The 19,592-nt window shown below is 40.5% G+C and overlaps 1 protein-coding gene across 2 annotated transcripts in view; it reads left to right on the top strand.

The window, feature by feature from the left end:
- The window catches only part of LOC149807936 (neuroligin-4, X-linked-like), a 145,977-nt gene extending 142,947 nt beyond the window's left edge, over positions 1-3,030 (top strand). Inside the window, exons 10-11 of one of the 2 annotated variants that reach the window (XM_089972123.1) lie at positions 762-897; positions 1,601-3,030. In XM_089972123.1, the coding sequence (XP_089828249.1) occupies positions 762-897; positions 1,601-1,862 (398 nt within the window). In that variant the 3' untranslated portion in view covers positions 1,863-3,030. Of the gene's footprint in view, positions 1-761; positions 898-1,600 lie in introns of those variants that run through there. The other variant, XM_089972132.1, reaches the window with a different exon arrangement.
- The last annotated feature ends 16,562 nt before the right edge of the window (positions 3,031-19,592 follow it).

Here is a 19,592-nt window from a genome sequence, read left to right on the forward strand (position 1 = left end):
ATTTTGATATGATAGAAGCTATTAATTAATAGAAAGTGTCTAACTATTATTGTTCCATGCACGGTGGCTATATGTTTTTGTAACTGAAAATCCATACCATAATTTTGTCTGCCAATTTTAACCTTGACACGTTACGACATCCTGATATCGTAGATGCTGTTGTAAATATTGTCTTTCTCATTCAACCTCTTTCCCATTTATATTGTCTCCATTTAATATCGTCTTTCTCATCTAGACTTGTTCCCATCCCCATTGTCTCCATTTAAGATTGTCTTTCTTTTCTAGCCTCGTCCCCATCACTGTTGTCTCCATTTGATATCGTCTTTCTCATCGGGCCTCGTTCCAATCGCTATTGTCCCCATTTTGTACCATCTTTCTCCTCTAGCCTCGTTCTCATCACTGTTGTCTCTATTTGATACCGTCTCTCTTATCTAGCCATGTTCCCACCACTAATGTCTTAAATTGATAATTGTGGCTGTTGTATGAGACTGGGTCCAAAATTTGATCAGGAGGCTCACCATCGTGTCGGCCTCTGTAATATTAACATAAACCCGGAGACCATCTGCCCTCAAGCTCCCTTCCTTGCAAAACAATTATAAGATACGGAATGTAGGGACCTGTATATAACGGCAGCTTTCGACTAGAGTTCGTTTAATGAAGATGTTCGAATTATCTCGTTTTAGAATTACATGTATTTCGTTTTCATTTTTGTGCAAACGATGTGATCGAAAACTTAAGGAATTGTATTTTATTGTTTACAGGGATAGAGCACGGACGTGATATCTTCTATTTATTTGGTCTCCCTTTTGTGGGACACACAAGATTTCAGTTTACTGATGAAGACAGGAAGATGAGCGGATATATGATGGAATTGTATGGAAATTTTGTAAAGACTGGGTGAGTGTGGACCATTATTTACCTTTATTTCATTAAAGAAATGTCAATAATAGAAATGTGCACTAATATTATATTGAAAAAAATATGAGCAATGACATTATGAGCACATACAAAGGATTGCACAGAAAAGAATCTAAGGATAAAATACTTACTAAACAGTCTTACTGATTCTAATTTTGACCAGCATGATGAATTATTCCGTCGTATCCTCTTTGCATCAGAACCATTATAATGAGTGTGAGGTATTACAAGATAATGCACTCACACACATATATAAATTGATATATTTTCATGTGCTATTTTTGAATTAAAATTCCTTTGGCCGGACGTCTTTTGTCAAAGAAGGATAACTCTTACAGCTTGCTCAATTTACTACTAAGCCTAGACTGCAATTGTCATGTGAAATATTTTTTGTTGATGCTTCGCCATGAATGTGTTTGGGTATTTAGCAGTACTCTTGTCCGTCGGTCATTTTTATGTTTAGGTCAGTTGATGGGCTGGGACATTCGTGTTTTACGAAAACATAGTTTTCTGAAGAAAAGAACAGTATACTAGTTTTTAACTAATAGATATGGAAACAACGTAGTTAAGACATTGCTAAAAGTGCATCAATTATATTTTCTCAATTCTTGCAGGGACACGTTTCTTGTATACAGGTCTCTATTTAAAGTATAATGTCCTTCTTTGAATCCTCACATTTCAGAAGGATAACGTTGCCGACCAGTCAAGGACAGGAAGTTGAAACCTATAGTAGCAAGACCAAGGCTTACTTCAAATATTTCAACAATGATGATGGATCTGCTAATATCAGCGTCTTTCATTCATATAAACCGCGACGAATGCATTTCTGGAATTCTCTCATTGGTGGCGCTGCATGCAAATCTAACGCTACTTTGATTTCTAGTCACTTGATGTATATTGTATGCGCATTGATATTTGGACAGCATTGTCGAACATATTGCTAGACAGATCTTGGACCTAGAGTGCACTTTCGTAAGCAAACTGAAAGGAAGAAAAGAATGACGTGTAATATGTTGTTTTTGTTTCAAAGTACATTACATTTTAGGATCTAGTCTGTGTGCATTTTGACTATGAGAACAGTTGTCTACGTCGAGCTATCAGTGGTCCTTGCTTGATTTCATCGATCCATGCTTTGCTGCTTTCTCATGAGTTGCACTCAGAAAATTTAATCCTTGTTTATTTTAATGAATTTAGAGCCTATTTATCACAAAGTGTTTTTGTAAAGATGTATTATGTTTGTGGCTGGAAATGTGAGGTTATCTGCACTGTAACTGAATTTTGTTTTGCCAACTAAATATATAGACATAAAAGTACACCTAGGGGATGTATCATAACAGGTGTGTGAGTGTGTGTGTGTGTATGTGTGTGTAATCAAACAATGCTAGAGAGACAGAAATAAAAATGCAAAAAAGGCAGCACCATTTTCCAAGCTCAACATTTATTAATGAGGGCCTTATAAAACCATATAAAAGCATTATTATTATTATTATTATTATTTCATGATGTGTTTATTAAACACTGAGAGACATAGAGAGAGATAGGGGAATATGTAAAACATGATAAATTCAAATTATGATTTATATCTAAATCATTCTATCTGAGGCTCAAGAAGGGCGGGATGGGGCCAGAAATCGTAGCAGTTCCACATTTTGAAATTCTCGTTGTCAGCCATTCGGGTTTATTTGACATAAAGATAGAAAACGTTTTCATTGATCACTTTCAAATACCACTGTTACTTTATAAACATCATAGAATAAACCTAGTATGATTTTACTTGAATAGCACAAAACTGCATTACCAAACTTAAGCCAGTTATCTCGACTTCCGCAAGGCGTGAGTCACAACAATACAATGTTACATACCAGATCTATTTGGAACTATGTCATTCATTTAAAGTCTTGTATTATTAGTAGATGTAAAAAATGACTCCTTAAATACGCCACTTAATTTCATTCCTAACGATGCATGACACAGCCCAGTTTTGTAGATGTCTCCGTATACTTGTACGCATGATGTATATGATCTTTTATGTTTACAATGTTTTTACTTTATAATTATATTTTAATTTAGATGTATGGACTATGTAGTCTGAAATAAAGAATTCTTATCTAATCTTGTCTTGTTGTGTCGTGTCTTGTCTTGTCTTGTCTTGTTTTGTCTTGTCTTATCTTGTCTTGTCTTCATTCTTGTCTTATCTTGTCTTAAATCTCACAGGATTGAATTGTGTTGATGTATCTTTTCTTTCCCATTCCTCAATGGAATGTTATAAAACCACAATTTACTATCAGTTAGTTGGCTCTGCCATAAAGCATGCAAATGTTTCCATTCATCCATATCAGTCAGTATGCATTGCCTGAAATCTCTGCTTCCTTAAATTGTATGTCAAAACTTTTCAAAGTGACAGTCATGAAACCATGAATAATAAATTTTGTTTTTACGAAAAGCCTGTTTAAACAATTCTTGCATCTATCTCCGTCGCCTTCTGAAATCAAATGAACCAAGATCAGTTAAAAAGAAATATTAATATGGTGCTAAACATTGTAATTACGTATGATGATTGTCTTTTGCTGTTTGTTTTTTAAACGTGCACAGTAAAGACAACATTGTGAAAATATGACGACCCATGCTCAAACTAAGGCTTATTGTAATATTTATTTTAGTGCTAGTTTCTGAAAACTATAGATCTGATGTCACAATTTTTCTACTGATACTTCTGATAAAATTTAGATTTATTGGCACAGTTTTGAAACTAAATTTCAGTTTCACGCAATCAATTACAGTATGGCAAAATTTAAGGACGCCTGGATACCTGACGTGGATGCATGTCTATAAGAGAGAGGGGGATGGAGTGATAATTGAAATTATTATTTAAATCTAGCACATATTTGTTTAGGTTAAAGATTTAAGCATGGAACCGGTGGACGTGTGTGTGTACGTGTGTACATGCGCGCGCGCATGTCTGTGTATGTGTGTGTGTGTGTGGTGTGAGAGAGAGAGAGTTATAACTTATTGGTCTTAAATAAAGTAACAAAAAATAGTGAAAACCAACAAGTTTTGTAAAATTCAGCAAATTATTTCTCTATAATACACAGTGGAAATTTGAAAAGGATTATGGCAAAGAATGCTCTTGAGAATGATGTTAATCAGGAAATTACTCCTTTAACTGACAAATGTATTGGTCAAGCTTTTGCCACTGGTATGGATCAGTCAAAAGGTATTGATCACAGTGATCCTCTTTTTACTTTTCATTCTCTTTATACTAATCAAGGTGACAAACGACAATCACTCATTGTCGAAGAGGAACCTGAACCTGAGATCTTCCGTTTGCTTCACAGGGCTGTTAGCAAAACTAAAGCCTCAAAAGTACCGGTTTCTTATTTTGGTAAAACTGGAATCATTATGAGTGAATGGAGACAACCTGAGGTCCCGCTGGTGACGAGTGGTCAGTGAACTATCAAATTATTGTTCCTAAGTCGTATAGACAGGAAATTCTGTGAGAGAGAGAGAGAGAGACAGAGAGAGAGAGACAGAGAGACAGACAGAGAGAGAGAGAGAGACAGAGAGAGAGAGAGAGAGAGCAGAACAGTGATAGGTAAAGCCTTGTCCCACGTGTTTTATGTAGATTGCAGGGAGCAGTTCTAGCAATTATTGTAACTTTGGGCCTTACTCAACATACAAACGATACAAAATTATTATTATTATTATTATTATTTTATTATTTCATAATGTGTGCTAGGTGCATGGATAATCCGACTGGGTTGGGGTCTGTGAGGGACACACACAGAAACAGAGACGGAAAAAGTATATGTGCCTTGTCTCCTGGCCCAGCTCTAGGGCAATTCGAACGAGGCAACCGCCTTGGGCCCCGCGCTTTCAGGAAACCAACTCCGCAATGCATTTGTTTTTGCTTGGGGGCCCCGCTCATCGCTTGCTGCCTTGGGCCCCGCTTGCTACATTGGGACTCGCACATCCTAGCGCCGGGCCTGCTAGTCTCCTTTTCACGATAGTTTAAGTAGGGATATCTTGACAAACTGATTCTAATAATATTTTAGTAAATGGTGTTGTTTGTTGTTCCACGGCTTGTTTGTCTAATTGAATAGACTCGTTTTCTTAATACGTGAATATTACTGAAAATCTTATTAAGGGTGTTTGATGTATCAAAATGTATAATGTAAACATTCATTTTAAAAAAAATACTTCAGTTAGGTCCAAAAGCTCCATATCTTGGGATAGCTATAATAACTCAAAACATAAATCTTGAATTATTGGACCCGAAAATCTAAACAAGCTCGCTGCAAAACAAGTTTATGTACTCCAGTCCCAAATTTATACATACTTATCCCGTCAGAAAGCCATTTTTGAAGCAAGGTGACGTTTATATTGCAAGTTCAGGCTCAATACAGACATAACTTTGACGTTGCATATACAGGCTCATTCTAGACATGACGTTGACGTTGCAAATGCAGGCTCATTCTAGACATTACGTTGACGTTGCAAATGCAACCTCGTTCCAGACATGACGTTGACCTTGCAAATGCAGGCTCATTGCCGCCATGATAATTTTGAAACAGCTTTATGCAGTTAGCAATAGTTGCCATTCAGGCCGTATTTCAGATATTATGCTTGTCTTGACCCCAATGGGTCCGCTATAGCTGGCTAGCTCACCATCCTCACAGAATATTGGTCAGCGAGGAAGTCAAATTTTTATTCAAGAAGGGAGACAATTTAACTGTGACTTCAAATAAGTGCATATCATAAAACACAACTCTTGCTGAAAATGTATGTGTCCGTCAAAGAAAATCTCTTGAACGCTTGGACCAGTTTCAACATTTGGACGTGTTATAAGCAGGTAGGTCTTCCAGTATTGCTGATCCAATTATCTTAATTCCATACAAAATGATACCTGCAAAAACAATAACATGTACATGATAGTGTTTCTACATCATGCATGTAATAATTATACTGAATTCCATAACATGTCGGGCTTCTGTATTAACCTTCAGTTTCTCTAATTTAGACTAGGCTAATTGTTGTATCTGTAGAAATAAATGCTCTACATTTTACATCTTACAGTCTATGAAAAGAATTGCTGATTTTGTTGCAACGAAAACCAGTGTATAAGTAGAAAGAAGAAATTTTGTGGGAAATTATCAGTTAACATAGACAAGAAATAAACACAACAGTTTAATATTTCTCATAGGACACATTTAGCTGGCTTTACCATGATGTCTGACTCATTCTTAACCCATATACAGATTTTCTTTGATTATTGACCTTGGAATTTTCGATGCGTGTCTAACATTAATACATTTACGTTGCCTATGGTGTGATATCAATCTCTGTCGTCATCTTTACAGTGAATGCCTCTGTGAAGGTAGAAATGTCTGTGGCTATACTAAAACGTTGATTCTTTTCCCTCCCCACCCACACCCCCCCCCCAAAAAAAAACAACAATTGAATGAAACACGCTGATGATAAAGTTTGCAATGATTAGATTGCTTAAGATCGCTTAAGCATACATATATAATCTCAAATGTGTAATGATTTAATATTGAATTTATGAAACGAGTTGAATAATGTCCACCTCTTGCAAGACTTGGGTAGCAAAAGCTAGACATTGATTATCGAGTTTCATAAATTTAATATTAAATCAGTACCTATTTTAGATTCTTTTTATCACATGGTTTTGTATTTCATTAGAGGTTAATTAGGTAGAAAGAAGAATGAATAATTTCGTTCATTCTGACAGATGATGTACCCGATTTTTAGACTTTGGAGACTGTATCTTATCCCAGGATGTATATAATTATTAAAGATATTGTAATTTAGGCGTAAGTTGTCAATATAGATATTTCTTATAAGTATTTAGTGTCAATGTGAGCCATGAGTGGAATCTTTACCAATAATTAGATTATGTGATCTACATGACCCTTGACCCTTACACGCACTAAATGTTCTCCAGACAATATATCAGAATTTGGAAAGTTGTAACAGTTTGTAAGAGAATGAAATTGCACTTACATTGGTGGATGTGGACACTAACACAAACGCATAGAGTTGTACAACAGATTTCATTGCAACTGGTTGCTGTGGACAAGGAACATTTAATAATGTAAGTACACTCTACACTAGGTATACTCAACTGTTCTACTAATTATGTCATCGAGTATCCTTTGAAATTAGTATTATTGTCATGCACAAAGAAGGTGTTAAACAAAAACAATATTATTGGATTTACTTGATAAATTTAGTTCATTGATTTATTAGCAAACTTCTGTTTCATTTTTTTTCTGGTAAATGTACAATATAAACGTTCGACTCAAAGAACCTGAAACTAAGATACGCTCTTTTCGGTGACGTATTCCGATAAAGTACAAGTCTAATATACAAGGAAAGAGACTTTTATACGTAACCGGTCACGGATACTTGAAATCCTTTTTCCTTAAATTATGGTTTGTCACGTAGCAATATTTTAAGTCAATTCAGTCCTGCATGTACGCATTGATAAATGGTTTTCAATCATTAAAATTGATTAAAACATCACTACAGTATGTAATTTTACCGATTTAACATGCACCATTCCGTTTTTCCAGTAAAACATGTTCTGACATACGTCAGTAGTGAATGGGGGCGCTTTACGGACAATGGGAATTAGCATTAAAAACACCCCTGGGTCACTTTACGGACAATGGAAATTTAACATGGAGAAAAATCGTGGGTCACTTTACGGACAAGGGAATTTAACATGGCAATAAATCGTGGGTCACTTTACGGACAAGGGGAATTGAACATGGGAATAAATCGTGGGTCACTCTACGGACAAGGGGAATTTAACATGGGGAATAGAGTTTGGGCTTGTTTAGGGACAAGGGGAATTTAACATGGGATTTTTTTTTTTTTAAATTTAAAAATTTAAAAAAAGGGGTAGACAATTCAAAGGCTATCTCTTTTCGAGATATATGGGGGCCCTGAAAAGGGCCTTTGGGTTTTCTTCTGCTTCTAATTTCTTCTTTTCCTCCACCAACTTCTTATTTTATCTCCAACACTCTTTCTCTTCTTTTTTTTCTCCTCCTCTTCTTTCTTCTCTTCCTCCTCTTCTTTCTTCCTCTTCTCATTTTCCTCTTCTTTTTCAATTTTTTCGTTCCATGTTCTTATTCTTATCTTTTCCTCTTCATCCTCCTTCTCCTCCTTTATTTCCTTCATCACACCACTAATCTTGTCCTTTGCTTTTCTTAAATTGTTAATTTCCATCTTTACACGATGGGGACTATAGGAATAATGGTCTTCAACGAGTCTTATTAACATCTGTTCCATTATTCCTAAGTTGTCTAAAACGTCTTGCAAGGTTTGTATTTTGTCCATTTGGTTTGACGCCATCTTCTTTGTATTCTTTGCAGAATGGTTTGAACAACTAATACTGTGGGTTCTTATACGAAAAGCGCGAACGTGAAGGAAAACATCCCCCTAAAACATAAAATGGATCTTACCTAGATCATGACCCAACAACGCGCGGACGTGAAGGAAAACATCCCCCTACTTTCTCATTTCATATAATATAACCCTAACTATACTCTCCACATTTGCTAAGAAACCCATAATCTACTATTCACACAAACATACCTGAGCTCTTACAAACACAAACACACAAACACACAAACACATACCCTCACAATATCTTAAGAAAGAGTTAGTGTTTATTTTCACACTACTCTACCTACACACATTGGCAAATTAATAGTTATTTCTTTTCTAGAGTATTGGGTAGCCCTGAAAAGGGCTGTTTTGTTTGGAACTTCATGGACACCTGGTTAATGGTGGCACCTTCCAGGCCTGGCACCACATACACATCTTATCCCCCAGTTACTTTTTACCTTTTGGGGGGAGAGAGCAGAGGCAGGATATGTCGCTTCAGAATCCCAATTTTCACTCTCTGGGATTCTGAAATTTTTTCTTCTCTCCTTTTCCTCCTCCTCTTCTTTATATCTTCTCTCCTCCTCTTCTTTTTTTCTTCTTTCCTCCTCTCTTATCCTTCCCTCCTCGACAATGGCTTCAGCGGCCAGTTCATTTAATATGCGCCTGGCATATTCCAGATGCACATGAAGTTCCAACAGTTTCTCCAGTCTCGTGTTCATTTTTGGTGTTGATCAATCAACAAGGGTAGCTGGACTGCCGAACGAGTTTCAATTTATACTGAAAGCGCGGACGTGAAGGAAAACATCCCCCTAATAACATAAAATTCATCTTACCTACATCATGACCAAAAAAAAAAAAAAAAAAAAAAAAAAAAAAACAACAACGCGCGGACCTAAAAGAAACACTCGCTCACTTTTTTTATGCTACCCATCACTTCAATAGACTATCCACTTACTCAAAGCAATCCAATCTAACCCCAAATATACACCTCAAACAGCCCAAAAAAACAAACATCATTTTAATCTACTATCCACACCAACCTACTTTATCACTTACAAACACAATCACACAAACACATACCCTAAAATATTTAAGGAAGAGTTAGTGTTTATTTTCACACTACTCTACCTTCACACATTGGCAAATCGATCGTTATTTCTTTTCTAGAGTATTGGTAGCCTTGAAAAGGGCTGTTTTTTTGTTATGGCATTCTTTTTAGTTTCTAAGAATGCGATGTCCTCTGAGGATAGACTTTCTGGCGATAGGTCTGCTTCTTCGGAAAGAGAAGAAGAATTCTTTGGTGTCGATACGACAATCGACAAAGCCTCTGTCAGCTTCAGGTTGCTGCTGTTGCTGTTGTTGCTGCTGTTGCTGCTGTTGCTGCTGTCTCTGAAGTCTGTACTTCTCTGTCCATTCTTCTTTCTCCCTGTTCATTTCTTCTCTGAAGAGCTCTTCTATCAGGTCTTCAGTGATTTTTAACATTCTCACATTCTCTATTTCTTCTGGTTTCGGTATCAGACTGTGTCTGACCCTATGCAAATTCACGTAGGCTTCGTTGAGCTTAGCTAGTTTGGAGCACATCTTCTTAGGAGGATGAGTCGACAATGGATGGCTAGACTGGGAACAACCCGGTTCTTAAAGTTAAAGCGCGGACGTGAAGGAAAACATCCCCCACACGGTTTTCGAGTCGCAACGTTCATGAGAGGGATAGTAAGAAATGAAAGAGCATCAATCCAACATTCTTATAGCTAAACAAACCACAAAGGCATTTTTTTCTAAACACAACATTTTTTATTCAAAAATCACTTAACACTAACTAACAACAACTCTAACAATAATCCAACATAATAACATCAAACAATTTTTTCAAATGACAAACATTTTTTTCTTCAATTACTAACTACTTTGAACAGGGCTGACAACGTTGTGAATGAAATTGTGATTTCCACTGTTGGAAATCATTAGGCCATTGATGGACACTACGTTTCCTAGCTTGAGACAAAAGATAAGCATAATGGTCACAAAACCATCGATCTACTTTCACATCGTTTCTAGCAGAAGAACGAGGATCGAAATGAGTCACTAAATGTTCTAAGGAATAGCCCAGGCTGCGATGATGCAGAAAATACACACAATATTGTCCACACACCAAGGAATCTGTGCCTTGTAATTTCACGTTATTGAATCGGGTGGTTTGAGCATTTCTTCTCATAAAGTCGATGATATCGTCTTCCAAAGGGGGCAATCCGTACGAATCGAAATATTCCACACAGCCTTCTTGAGGAAAGTAGACGGCTACCCAGTGGGTTCCTGGGAGATGACTGTCGTCCGTGTTGATCACGTAAGCTTGATGGTCTTTAGGTTTGCGATGAGGGAGTTCATCTTTAGCACAGACGACAGGATTCCAAGAAGACGTATACGAACTGTGGTTCAAAAGGTAATAAAGTTCCCAGGTATCCATTGATTTGTGTGTTTTTTTCTTCTTCACAGGTAATAATAAGTCGTCAATTCGATCCTGACTTTTTGCTTGAAAATGTCTGACGAATAAACGGTTATTCGTTCTGTTTCCTCACTCTGATTCAGGAGAGCTTCGATACGATGGATCTCTTGAGTGGTTAATGGTGGACAAGAATGTTCACGCAAGTCTTTATACCACTGGTGCAACACGTCTTTGTTCGAGATGAGACTCCAAGCTTCGTCCAGATACTCGTCCAATTTTTCTTCTTGACTTAACATCAGGCATTTATCGTGTTGAATTTGACTGGGATGATCGTTTTGACATCCATAGCAATTTTTCTTGATCAATTCCGTTATTTTGTCGACCAAGTGTTTGGCAAAACAGGAGACTAAATGGGCTTCTTGTTCTGGCCATCTCGACTTCATCATGATATCTTCTTCGTCTTTGTCTTGAGATTCTTCTCTTTCCACGGTCTCCTTACATTCCATCTCCAAAGTTTCTCCACTAGGTAAAGAGGGATAACAGTCTTCCATGGCTTTCTAATAATCTAGAATGACTTCTCTCAAACTGTTGATTTCTATGGTATTATCGAATTCTGCATACAGGATGACGTTCACTGTCGCTGATAGTTTATCTGCAAACTGAAGTTCCACACGAATCTGGCCAGATTTTATAGGGTGGAAATGTCCCTCGTCGCTGCCTTGGTCTGGAGTGAAATCAAAAGCCCACAAAGCATAGCCTCCGTCATAATCGTCGTACGTAATGCCGTGACTGGTGTTGGTTCCTAACTGACCCGTGGCTTCGTACAGGGACAAGTACGACCTCAAGTAATTCTTCTTCTCAAAGTTAGGTTCGAAAGGTCGGGTACACAAGGTCTTGCCATCGCGACTGACTTCGATCTTGGACACTTTGAAGTGTTGAAAGTTGAAAGGATTTTCACCGAAGGTTCCGTTGAAGGCTGAATTCGAGACCATACCAAGGATTAAACGCTTGGGTAACTGTCCTTGAAACAGATGATCTTCGGTTATGGATTGCAGGTTAGCGGGAATGGTGAACGTTTTCACTTCCACGCGTCGGATGGGATACTTGGCGGTCGTTCTGCTCAACGTTTGACTGATGTCGTTACCTACTTTAGGTAACACTTCCACGCGTCGTACGTAGAGTCTGGCCTCCTCGATTTTGCTTTTAGGATTGCCACCAGTAGTAGCATCACCATCAGCCAACAAATGGAAAGCAGCACTGCTACGATTCAGTCTCAGGCGAATATTCACTCCGTTTAGCAAATATTTCTCTTGCAACCACATGTCCAAATGCAAACGATCCATCAGTTCTAAACTCTCTCCATCTAATATTTTCTTTCTTCGTTCTACAAATCCCTCATTGGTGGTTGTTTTTAATTTGGGGTCAATTTCAAGACCTGTTTTATCAAATTCGCCCGCTTCGTCAGGTTGCCACACCACACAGGCATCGAGATGAATATCCTTGGCATCTATTCCGTACGTCAAGAGATTTTCCAGGTAGGCACGGTAAGGGTAAGTATCCATGCTGCTGCTAACCAGTTTGTTGTTCAAGTACAAGTCCACTGAGCTGAACAAGGAATGCATGAAATTGTTGATCGGAGCTACTTTCTCTTCGCCGCTTATAATATCTCCTCCCTTATCTAGAACTTTGACTTTCAGGTACAAGTAACTGCTATTCAAATCGATATAATCTTCGGGCTGTCCTTTGATGTCAAACTCGATGGGAGCGGAATCGATCAGTGAGGAGACGGGGTAAAATTCCACCCACTGGGATTCTTGCATGGTCATCATGGTGGGGGGCATGGCAAACAGATCCAGTTCCGTCTTGGAACAAGCGCAAGACTCTCGGTGCATCATTTTTTGTTGTTGCTGTGTCTCAATAATCGAAAACGTCTAAGTCTCGAACGGTTCTTCTTTTCTTGGCCTTTCTCGCTTGAAGTCTGGTGAAAGGGTGTTTTCTTCTTCGTCGTCTCTTTCTGCCTTGTCCTTGCTGAATGCCTGACTCGGTAGCGTGCAGGGCATTTATAGGTGTGTCTCGTTGGCCCAAAATGTCTTTGCCCGTTTGCAGCAAGACATTTTTGCCTGCCCTCATGAAGGCTTCTTTAGGGTTTTGTTTGTCGATGATGACATTTTGGAGAAATTCTTTGCCTTGTGTCAGTGCCGCATCTTTCAAGGCGTGCAATCCTCGTGTCACCATCGGTTTCAACACTGGGGCCACCGAACGAAAGGCCGATTTTAACATGTCTCCTAAACCGTGTCCTCGCTGTCGAGCCACCCCTTGGTCCACTGGATACATGACTTACTTACTTACGAGTCGTGAGAGAACCGTTTTCGAAAATGGAGTTTCACCGTGACTTTTCCTTTGGTGAATGGAATATTTTGTCCCAAATCTCCTTTTATAGTAATGTTGACCGTGTCCAAATACGACTTGCTGACCGGTAAATAGTGAGGATGGACAAATTCGCGGTGGACGTGATAAGTGTTTCCACCTTCCTCGTCAGCGTTCGTGGCAGAATCCACTTTGAAAGGAATGACACGCAGTAACGGTACGGAGGTGTGTCCCACCACGTTGTATTCCACCACATCGGAATACACAAAGATCAAATTCAGTCCTTGGTTCAGTTCTACCGGGGTACGAAAATACTGGCCAAAAGTCTCGTTGTCGTAAATGACTGGTAATTCACCTTTTTCTTTTTCTACTTTCTTCCTCATCTCCATGTCACCGCCCAACATGTCAAACAATTCAGGACAAAATTTAATGGACACGATTTTAGACCGTTCAAATTTCATCAAGAAGCGACGAGCTACTTTGTGGTACTCCATGGTGACACTTTTGTTCTTGACAATCTTAAAAGCTTCCCCAAACACGCCATTAAACTTGGAGGCTATGGCGCTGACCAAATGATGACCACTGAAATAATAGCCTGGGTTAATCAGAAAGTTGTAGGTGGTCGTTTTAGTGATTTGATTATAGGTTTTATTGGTATATGTGCTACTAGTCTTATCCAACTCCTCTTGCAATTGTTTGTCATGAACTTCCACCGTAAAAGTATTTTGATTGGGAATGACATTGTGGACTTGGGTCGGGTGAATCATTTCCACTAAAGCCACTTCCCAATGGGCTTCGTGATCTAAGGGGATGGCCTGAGGTAATTTGGCCGTGTAACAGCACAACGTGTTGTTGGGAAACACCTCCATGGAACTGTCACTGGGTAAGGTTAAGTAAAATTGGTTTTGGTGACTCATAATTCCAGAGTTCTGTGGCTGTCCGAGGGGTTAGTGGATGTCAGAGGCGTGTCTCCGCCCAAAATGGGGTTCTGGTTGTGGATGTTGGAGTGGTGACTGGCACTGGCACTGGACACAACGTTCCCGTTCGAGGAGAATTTCAGGGAGGGATTGGGAAGCAGGTAACCGATGCAACTGCTCAATAAAATGGTCCACAATTGTTTGTCTCCTTGTTGCAAACTCAAATTGGCGATGGCTGCCCCGATGACACAATACACCACGAAGATTTGGCAGAAAAAGACGATTTGCGTTTTAGGCACACGTTCTCCACACCACACCCACAAGGGTTGTTTTTGTAAATCTTGCACAGGAGAACTAGGGGAAGAAGGACTGGTCGACGTAGCTGCGTCTGATGTGTGAAAGGGCATGATGGTCACTTCTTCTTTTTATAGTCGATGACTTGCGAAGCGTCGATCCAAGAATCGAAACTGGGTGGATATCCTTTCCAACGTACTTTGACTTCTTTGACACGTCGTTTGCCCACTTTACGGGTTCTGCGTTCGAGAATGCTTTCGATGTCGTACACGTCGTCTTCTTTTTTGGTGACACGTTGTAACTCGGGCAAATAAAACGTTCCTTTGAGTACTTCTCCGTTCATGTCTTCCAATTTATAGACGGCAGGATGACGGCCATGTACTCGTCCAGTGACGCGAAACAGTTCGGTCGTCCAGTTAGGTAAGTAACCTTTGTCGAAAGTGCGTTTGGTTTTGCCAATGCGCACCCAATCTCCTACGGTCAACTCTCCACTTTTCTTGGGGACAGCCCTCGTCGGGGACGTACCGAACAGGCGCTCGAACACCAGCACTTCGTTGTCGGGAGTCACGTCTTGCGGGGCACGTCCGATGCTTCGATGGTAAGATTGGTTGTACGCTTGCACCAGGTGCGGTAAGATGTCGATGTACTTCAGAGTGTGGTGATGCGTAAAATATTTCCACATGCGTTCTTTCAAAGTGCGTTGAAAACGTTCCACGATGCTGGCTTTGGTTTCGGGATTCTCGGTGGTAAAAAAATGAATGTCACGTTTCTTTAATTCTTTTTGGAAAGCTTGGTTCAGAAATTCGGTGCCTTTGTCCGTTTGCCATCGAAGAGGGTGACGACCGCTTTGTTTCAGCACTCGTTGCAGGGCTCGCACTAACTCGCTGCTGGATTTGGAAGTCAAGGGTACGACCCAGGCAAATTTGGAAAAGACGTCGATGACACAAAACAAATATTTGTAACCACGATTGTAGCTGGCCAAATGAGAGACATCGGCTAAATCGGCTTGCCATTGATGATCGATGCCTTCCACTCGGGTGCGACTTCTGGCAAACTTGCGTCGAATGGGTTTGTGTAAAGTGTAGGTAGCTTGTTCTTGTAACCATCGTTGCACTTGAGGTAAACGGAGACTTTTCAGTCGCGTTTTGGCAGCACGATACAATTTTTGAACTCCTGCGTAACCTGCAGGATGGGAGGGATCGTAGTAAATGCTAGCTAAGACTTTTTCCATTTTTTTGTGTTGATTGGTGTCTTAATAAGGCACCCACTCTTGGAAGAGGCTACTCTTTTTCTCTTGGGGTATTTTCTTGGATTGCAAGGCTTTGCGTGTGCGGCCAGCAATAGGTGTCGAAGAGGAGGAGGATGTCTGAGCGGGGGATATCGGTTCTTGTTTCACTTCTGTCTTCACTTCTGTCTTCACTTTCTTTTTCTCTTGTGAGGAAGAAGGGGTCACCATCATCTTTTTAATCCATCCAATTCTGGAGGTAGGTGGTGTTGTTAACTTGCGTACTTTTTCTGGTGGAGTTTGAAACCCTTCTTCTTCTTCTTCTTTTCCTTTTTCTGTCTTGGTCACGGGTACTGGTGGTACTGGTACTGGTACTGGTGATGGTGCTGGACTTTTCATCAAGGTCTTAAAATCTTTCAGAGTGGGTAAAGCTGTTTCGTCTAAAGCTTTCTGGTGAAAGAGTTGCAGTCTTTGCAAGAGTTGACCGTACTTTTGCGATTTTTCTGTTTCGGACAAATCTTGGCGATCCAGCAAGGATTGCAATTCGTGTTGTAACTGGGACATCTCGCTCAAATTGGGATTGGAAGGTAAATGCGGGGTGCGTTGTTCTTGCCACCGATGGTATTCCATCCATCGTTTGTAAGGCACTAAAGCTAGTTTTCGTCCTTCCATGGGGTTGTCAGGGGTCGATTCTGAGATCTTGGGACTTCCGAAGGCCTTTTTATCTTGCTCCCATCAGTCCTCCCAACATGGTTCCCAAGACTCCTTTCAGTATGGGGCCTAACAAGAGAGGTAAAATGCCTCCACGTTGGACCAACATCTTCTTTTTTTGACGAATGGGAATTTTCTTTTGAACCATTTTCCGAAGAACGTGACGATGTTTGCCTAAGCATTGTTTCTGGTGTTTGGACAAAGGGATCGTGCCTTTCAAAACGTTCAAACAACATTCGCACACGGTATCGATGACCTCTTTGGAGGCCGTTTGAATGAGTTTTTTTCGTAGGGGTGGAGAAGCTTTGGACAGGACAGATAACAGGTCCCCATGTTTGGCTAAACGTGGTGGTAGTCCTTTTCTTTTCTTTCCTTGGGGTTTTCTGGAGGGTGACATCTTTGAGTCTTTAGGAGCACCTAAAAACACTGATACCCTACTCGGTCACAGGCCTTTTTTATACTGGAACGCGTCGCCACTGATTGTCTTTACGTTTTATCAGTTTGAGGACAGGCATGACACGTCGTGCAGGGGTACGTAACGGACTAAATCGAGCCAGTTCTTGCTTGGACAAATCCAGTAAACTTTGTAACATGCCCGATCTTTCTTGAACTTTGATTTTGGGAGAAGGTACTTTGTGAGCAGCAGCCACTGCCGCTAAATGGGAAGGTCCTGCCACTGGGGAAGTTCTTTTGGGGGTCATCAACGGAGAAGTTCTTGGTGTAATCAACGTCTCCAAGTACTCTTCAGTTCCTGGTGACATCAACGGAGAAGTGGACAAACGTGAGGCTGCCGGAGACGTTGTGGCAGGTCGTGGCTTGCGAGTGTAAGGTTGCGTCCTGGCCGAAGTGCCTCTCTTGCGACTAGTTTTCTTCTGTGGACTTTTCTTTTTTTGAGGACTTTTTCTCTGTTTCTTTTTCTTGGGGCTTCTTTTCTTTTTCCGGGGTGATGGTGGTGGTGTCTGGTAAGAGGAGGGTCCCGCCACTGGAGAAGTTCTTCTTGGGGACTTGGTCTTTTTCTTTTTCTTCTTGGGGCTTCGTTGGACTTTTGTCTTGGGGATAACTTTGGGGGCATTAGGATCCCATCTTAAGAGTGAGCGAATGATGACCCCTCCTAGAGTACCGCTCCCTCCAGGTTTCAAAATGATTTGTTTTTTGGTTTGAGTGTCGATGCGGGGATCGGCCAGTTGGACCAAAGCGACTTTGTTTCGATCGAAAAAGCGTTGGGTTTGATGAGGAATCTGAATGATTCCTTGGAGTAATTGACGTGCCGTCACCGTGAACCATCGTAAGACTTCTTTGAGACTAGCTTCTAAGACACGAGCTCGTGTTTGTGGATCTTTTTCTCGACTGATGCCATACAAGGCACGAATCAATTTGACGGGAAGATGCGACTGAAGGGACGTCATGTTCACACTGTGTGAGACAGACGAAAAAGGGTCTGAGGTTTTTATAGATTTTTTTCATGGGAGGAGTGAAATGAAGTCGAGGACGGAGACGTGTACAGGACAGGCCCTCCGTCTTGGCACCAGTGGTGAAACAAGTGGGTACGAAATCGCAAATCCTCGGGGGTCGTAGGTTTCAAATCGACGAGTAAATAGGCGTGTGGAGTTTGAGTGGCATCGTCGTACGCCTGAGTCAGCCAAGGCGTTCCTAACTGTTTGGCTAAGACTTGCACTTGCGATTTATCTCGAGGGCTTTTAAACAAGACCACGTAATGCGCATTGAGACTGATGGTGCGATGGGCTTTACTTTGTTGAAACAAATTTTGGGTGATGTAAACGACACTGGCATTACGGTGATGCCCTTTGCGCGTAAACCACAATTTAATTTCTTCTTCGTCTTCTCCTAACATGTCGTCGAAAATGACCAAATGGGTTAGACGGGAGTCAGAGACGATGCCGTCGTCTTCTTTAGGAATGCCTTCCACAAACACGATGGAATCGCCTTGACTTTCTCGCAAGAGGCTGTACGCCGATTGCCACTCTTTGTAACACCACACGATTCGTTGAGGGGGCCGATCGATCAAATGATGTTTATGTTCGATCAAACGTTTGACGAATTCGGTTTTGCCTGAACCGCTAGGTCCAGCAATGAGCATGTTAAAGGGATGGCGAAGATACAAAGCCTCCCAACTGGCACGATCTAAGTGTTCGTCGATGACTTTGACAGTAGAGGAAGAGGGAGCAGAGACAGCAGAGGTAGCCATGGTGTGAGAAATGTCACTTGTGACACGAAAAACAAACAAGACAAGAGTTTATATACTTTTTCAGAACACGTTTATTGAATGTTTTTTTCAAACATGAATACGAAAGACAAAAATACATACAACCCAAATAGTGATGTACAGGAATATAAAACACAGCAAAGCGATCAAAGTGGAATATAAACAAGTGTCTGTACAACATGTTTTGGGTAACCAAGATGTCCTAGGGACAGTGTGTAATGTTCTTACAGTCTCTACATGAGGTATTGTCACACAAGTGTCCTCCCGGAATGACCTTTCAGGCATGTCCATGACAGTCCTGTCCTGAAGCGAGTGGTTGTTCTCGGTGACGGGTTCTTCTGGCACCGTCACTAACACAGGTTGAAAAGTAACTTTTTTCCTTGAACAACTCTTGTGCATACTGGGCCACTTCTTGGGTCCAAGCCTCAAAACCCCCCTTTTTCCAATCACGAACATCTGTCCAATGAGGGTGTAAGTCACAAGCTACACACACATCGTCATACACGTCTTGGGTCGCTAAAAGTTGACGAATCTTTTTTTCCTGTTGAGGTCGAGAAGTATCCAGATGAAAACGCAAGGCTTTGAGCAAAAGGAGTTTTTCGTGACCATTTAAGGCCATGGAGGTGGTAAGTACTGATCGTAAAGAGTCCACAAAGAATCGGCTGGTAAACGAAATCCCAGAAAACAAGTCACTAAGACACACACCACTTGTCGTCCCAAATTGAATGGATACAGTTCTTGTAATAATTGATGGTAATGATCCACGGTTTGAATATGGTCATTGAGTTCCTTCCACGGAATCTGTTGGATGACATGTGACATAAGTCGTGGCATGGCAGCCTGTTTTTATAGTCTCTTTGTTTCGGAAACAATACACGTACTTTCTAGCCAGAGATCTTCGTTCTCCAGTAGGGAATCTAAATCTTGCATACTGTAACCGAAACTTCAGAGTTCGTTTAGAAGTTTCCTCTTCCTCTAAGTAGATTCCACGTAAAATATGTTGATAATCCTTTAACTTGTCTTCCTCAATGTATTGCTGTAGGTGAATCTCGAAGTAACCAAAATAATGAACATTTCGATCAT

The sequence above is a fragment of the Sinohyriopsis cumingii genome, chromosome 1 (genome assembly GCF_028554795.1).
Source record: "Sinohyriopsis cumingii isolate HCF-2022 chromosome 1, ASM2855479v2, whole genome shotgun sequence".
In the NCBI taxonomy this organism is placed as follows: domain Eukaryota; kingdom Metazoa; phylum Mollusca; class Bivalvia; order Unionida; family Unionidae; genus Sinohyriopsis; species Sinohyriopsis cumingii.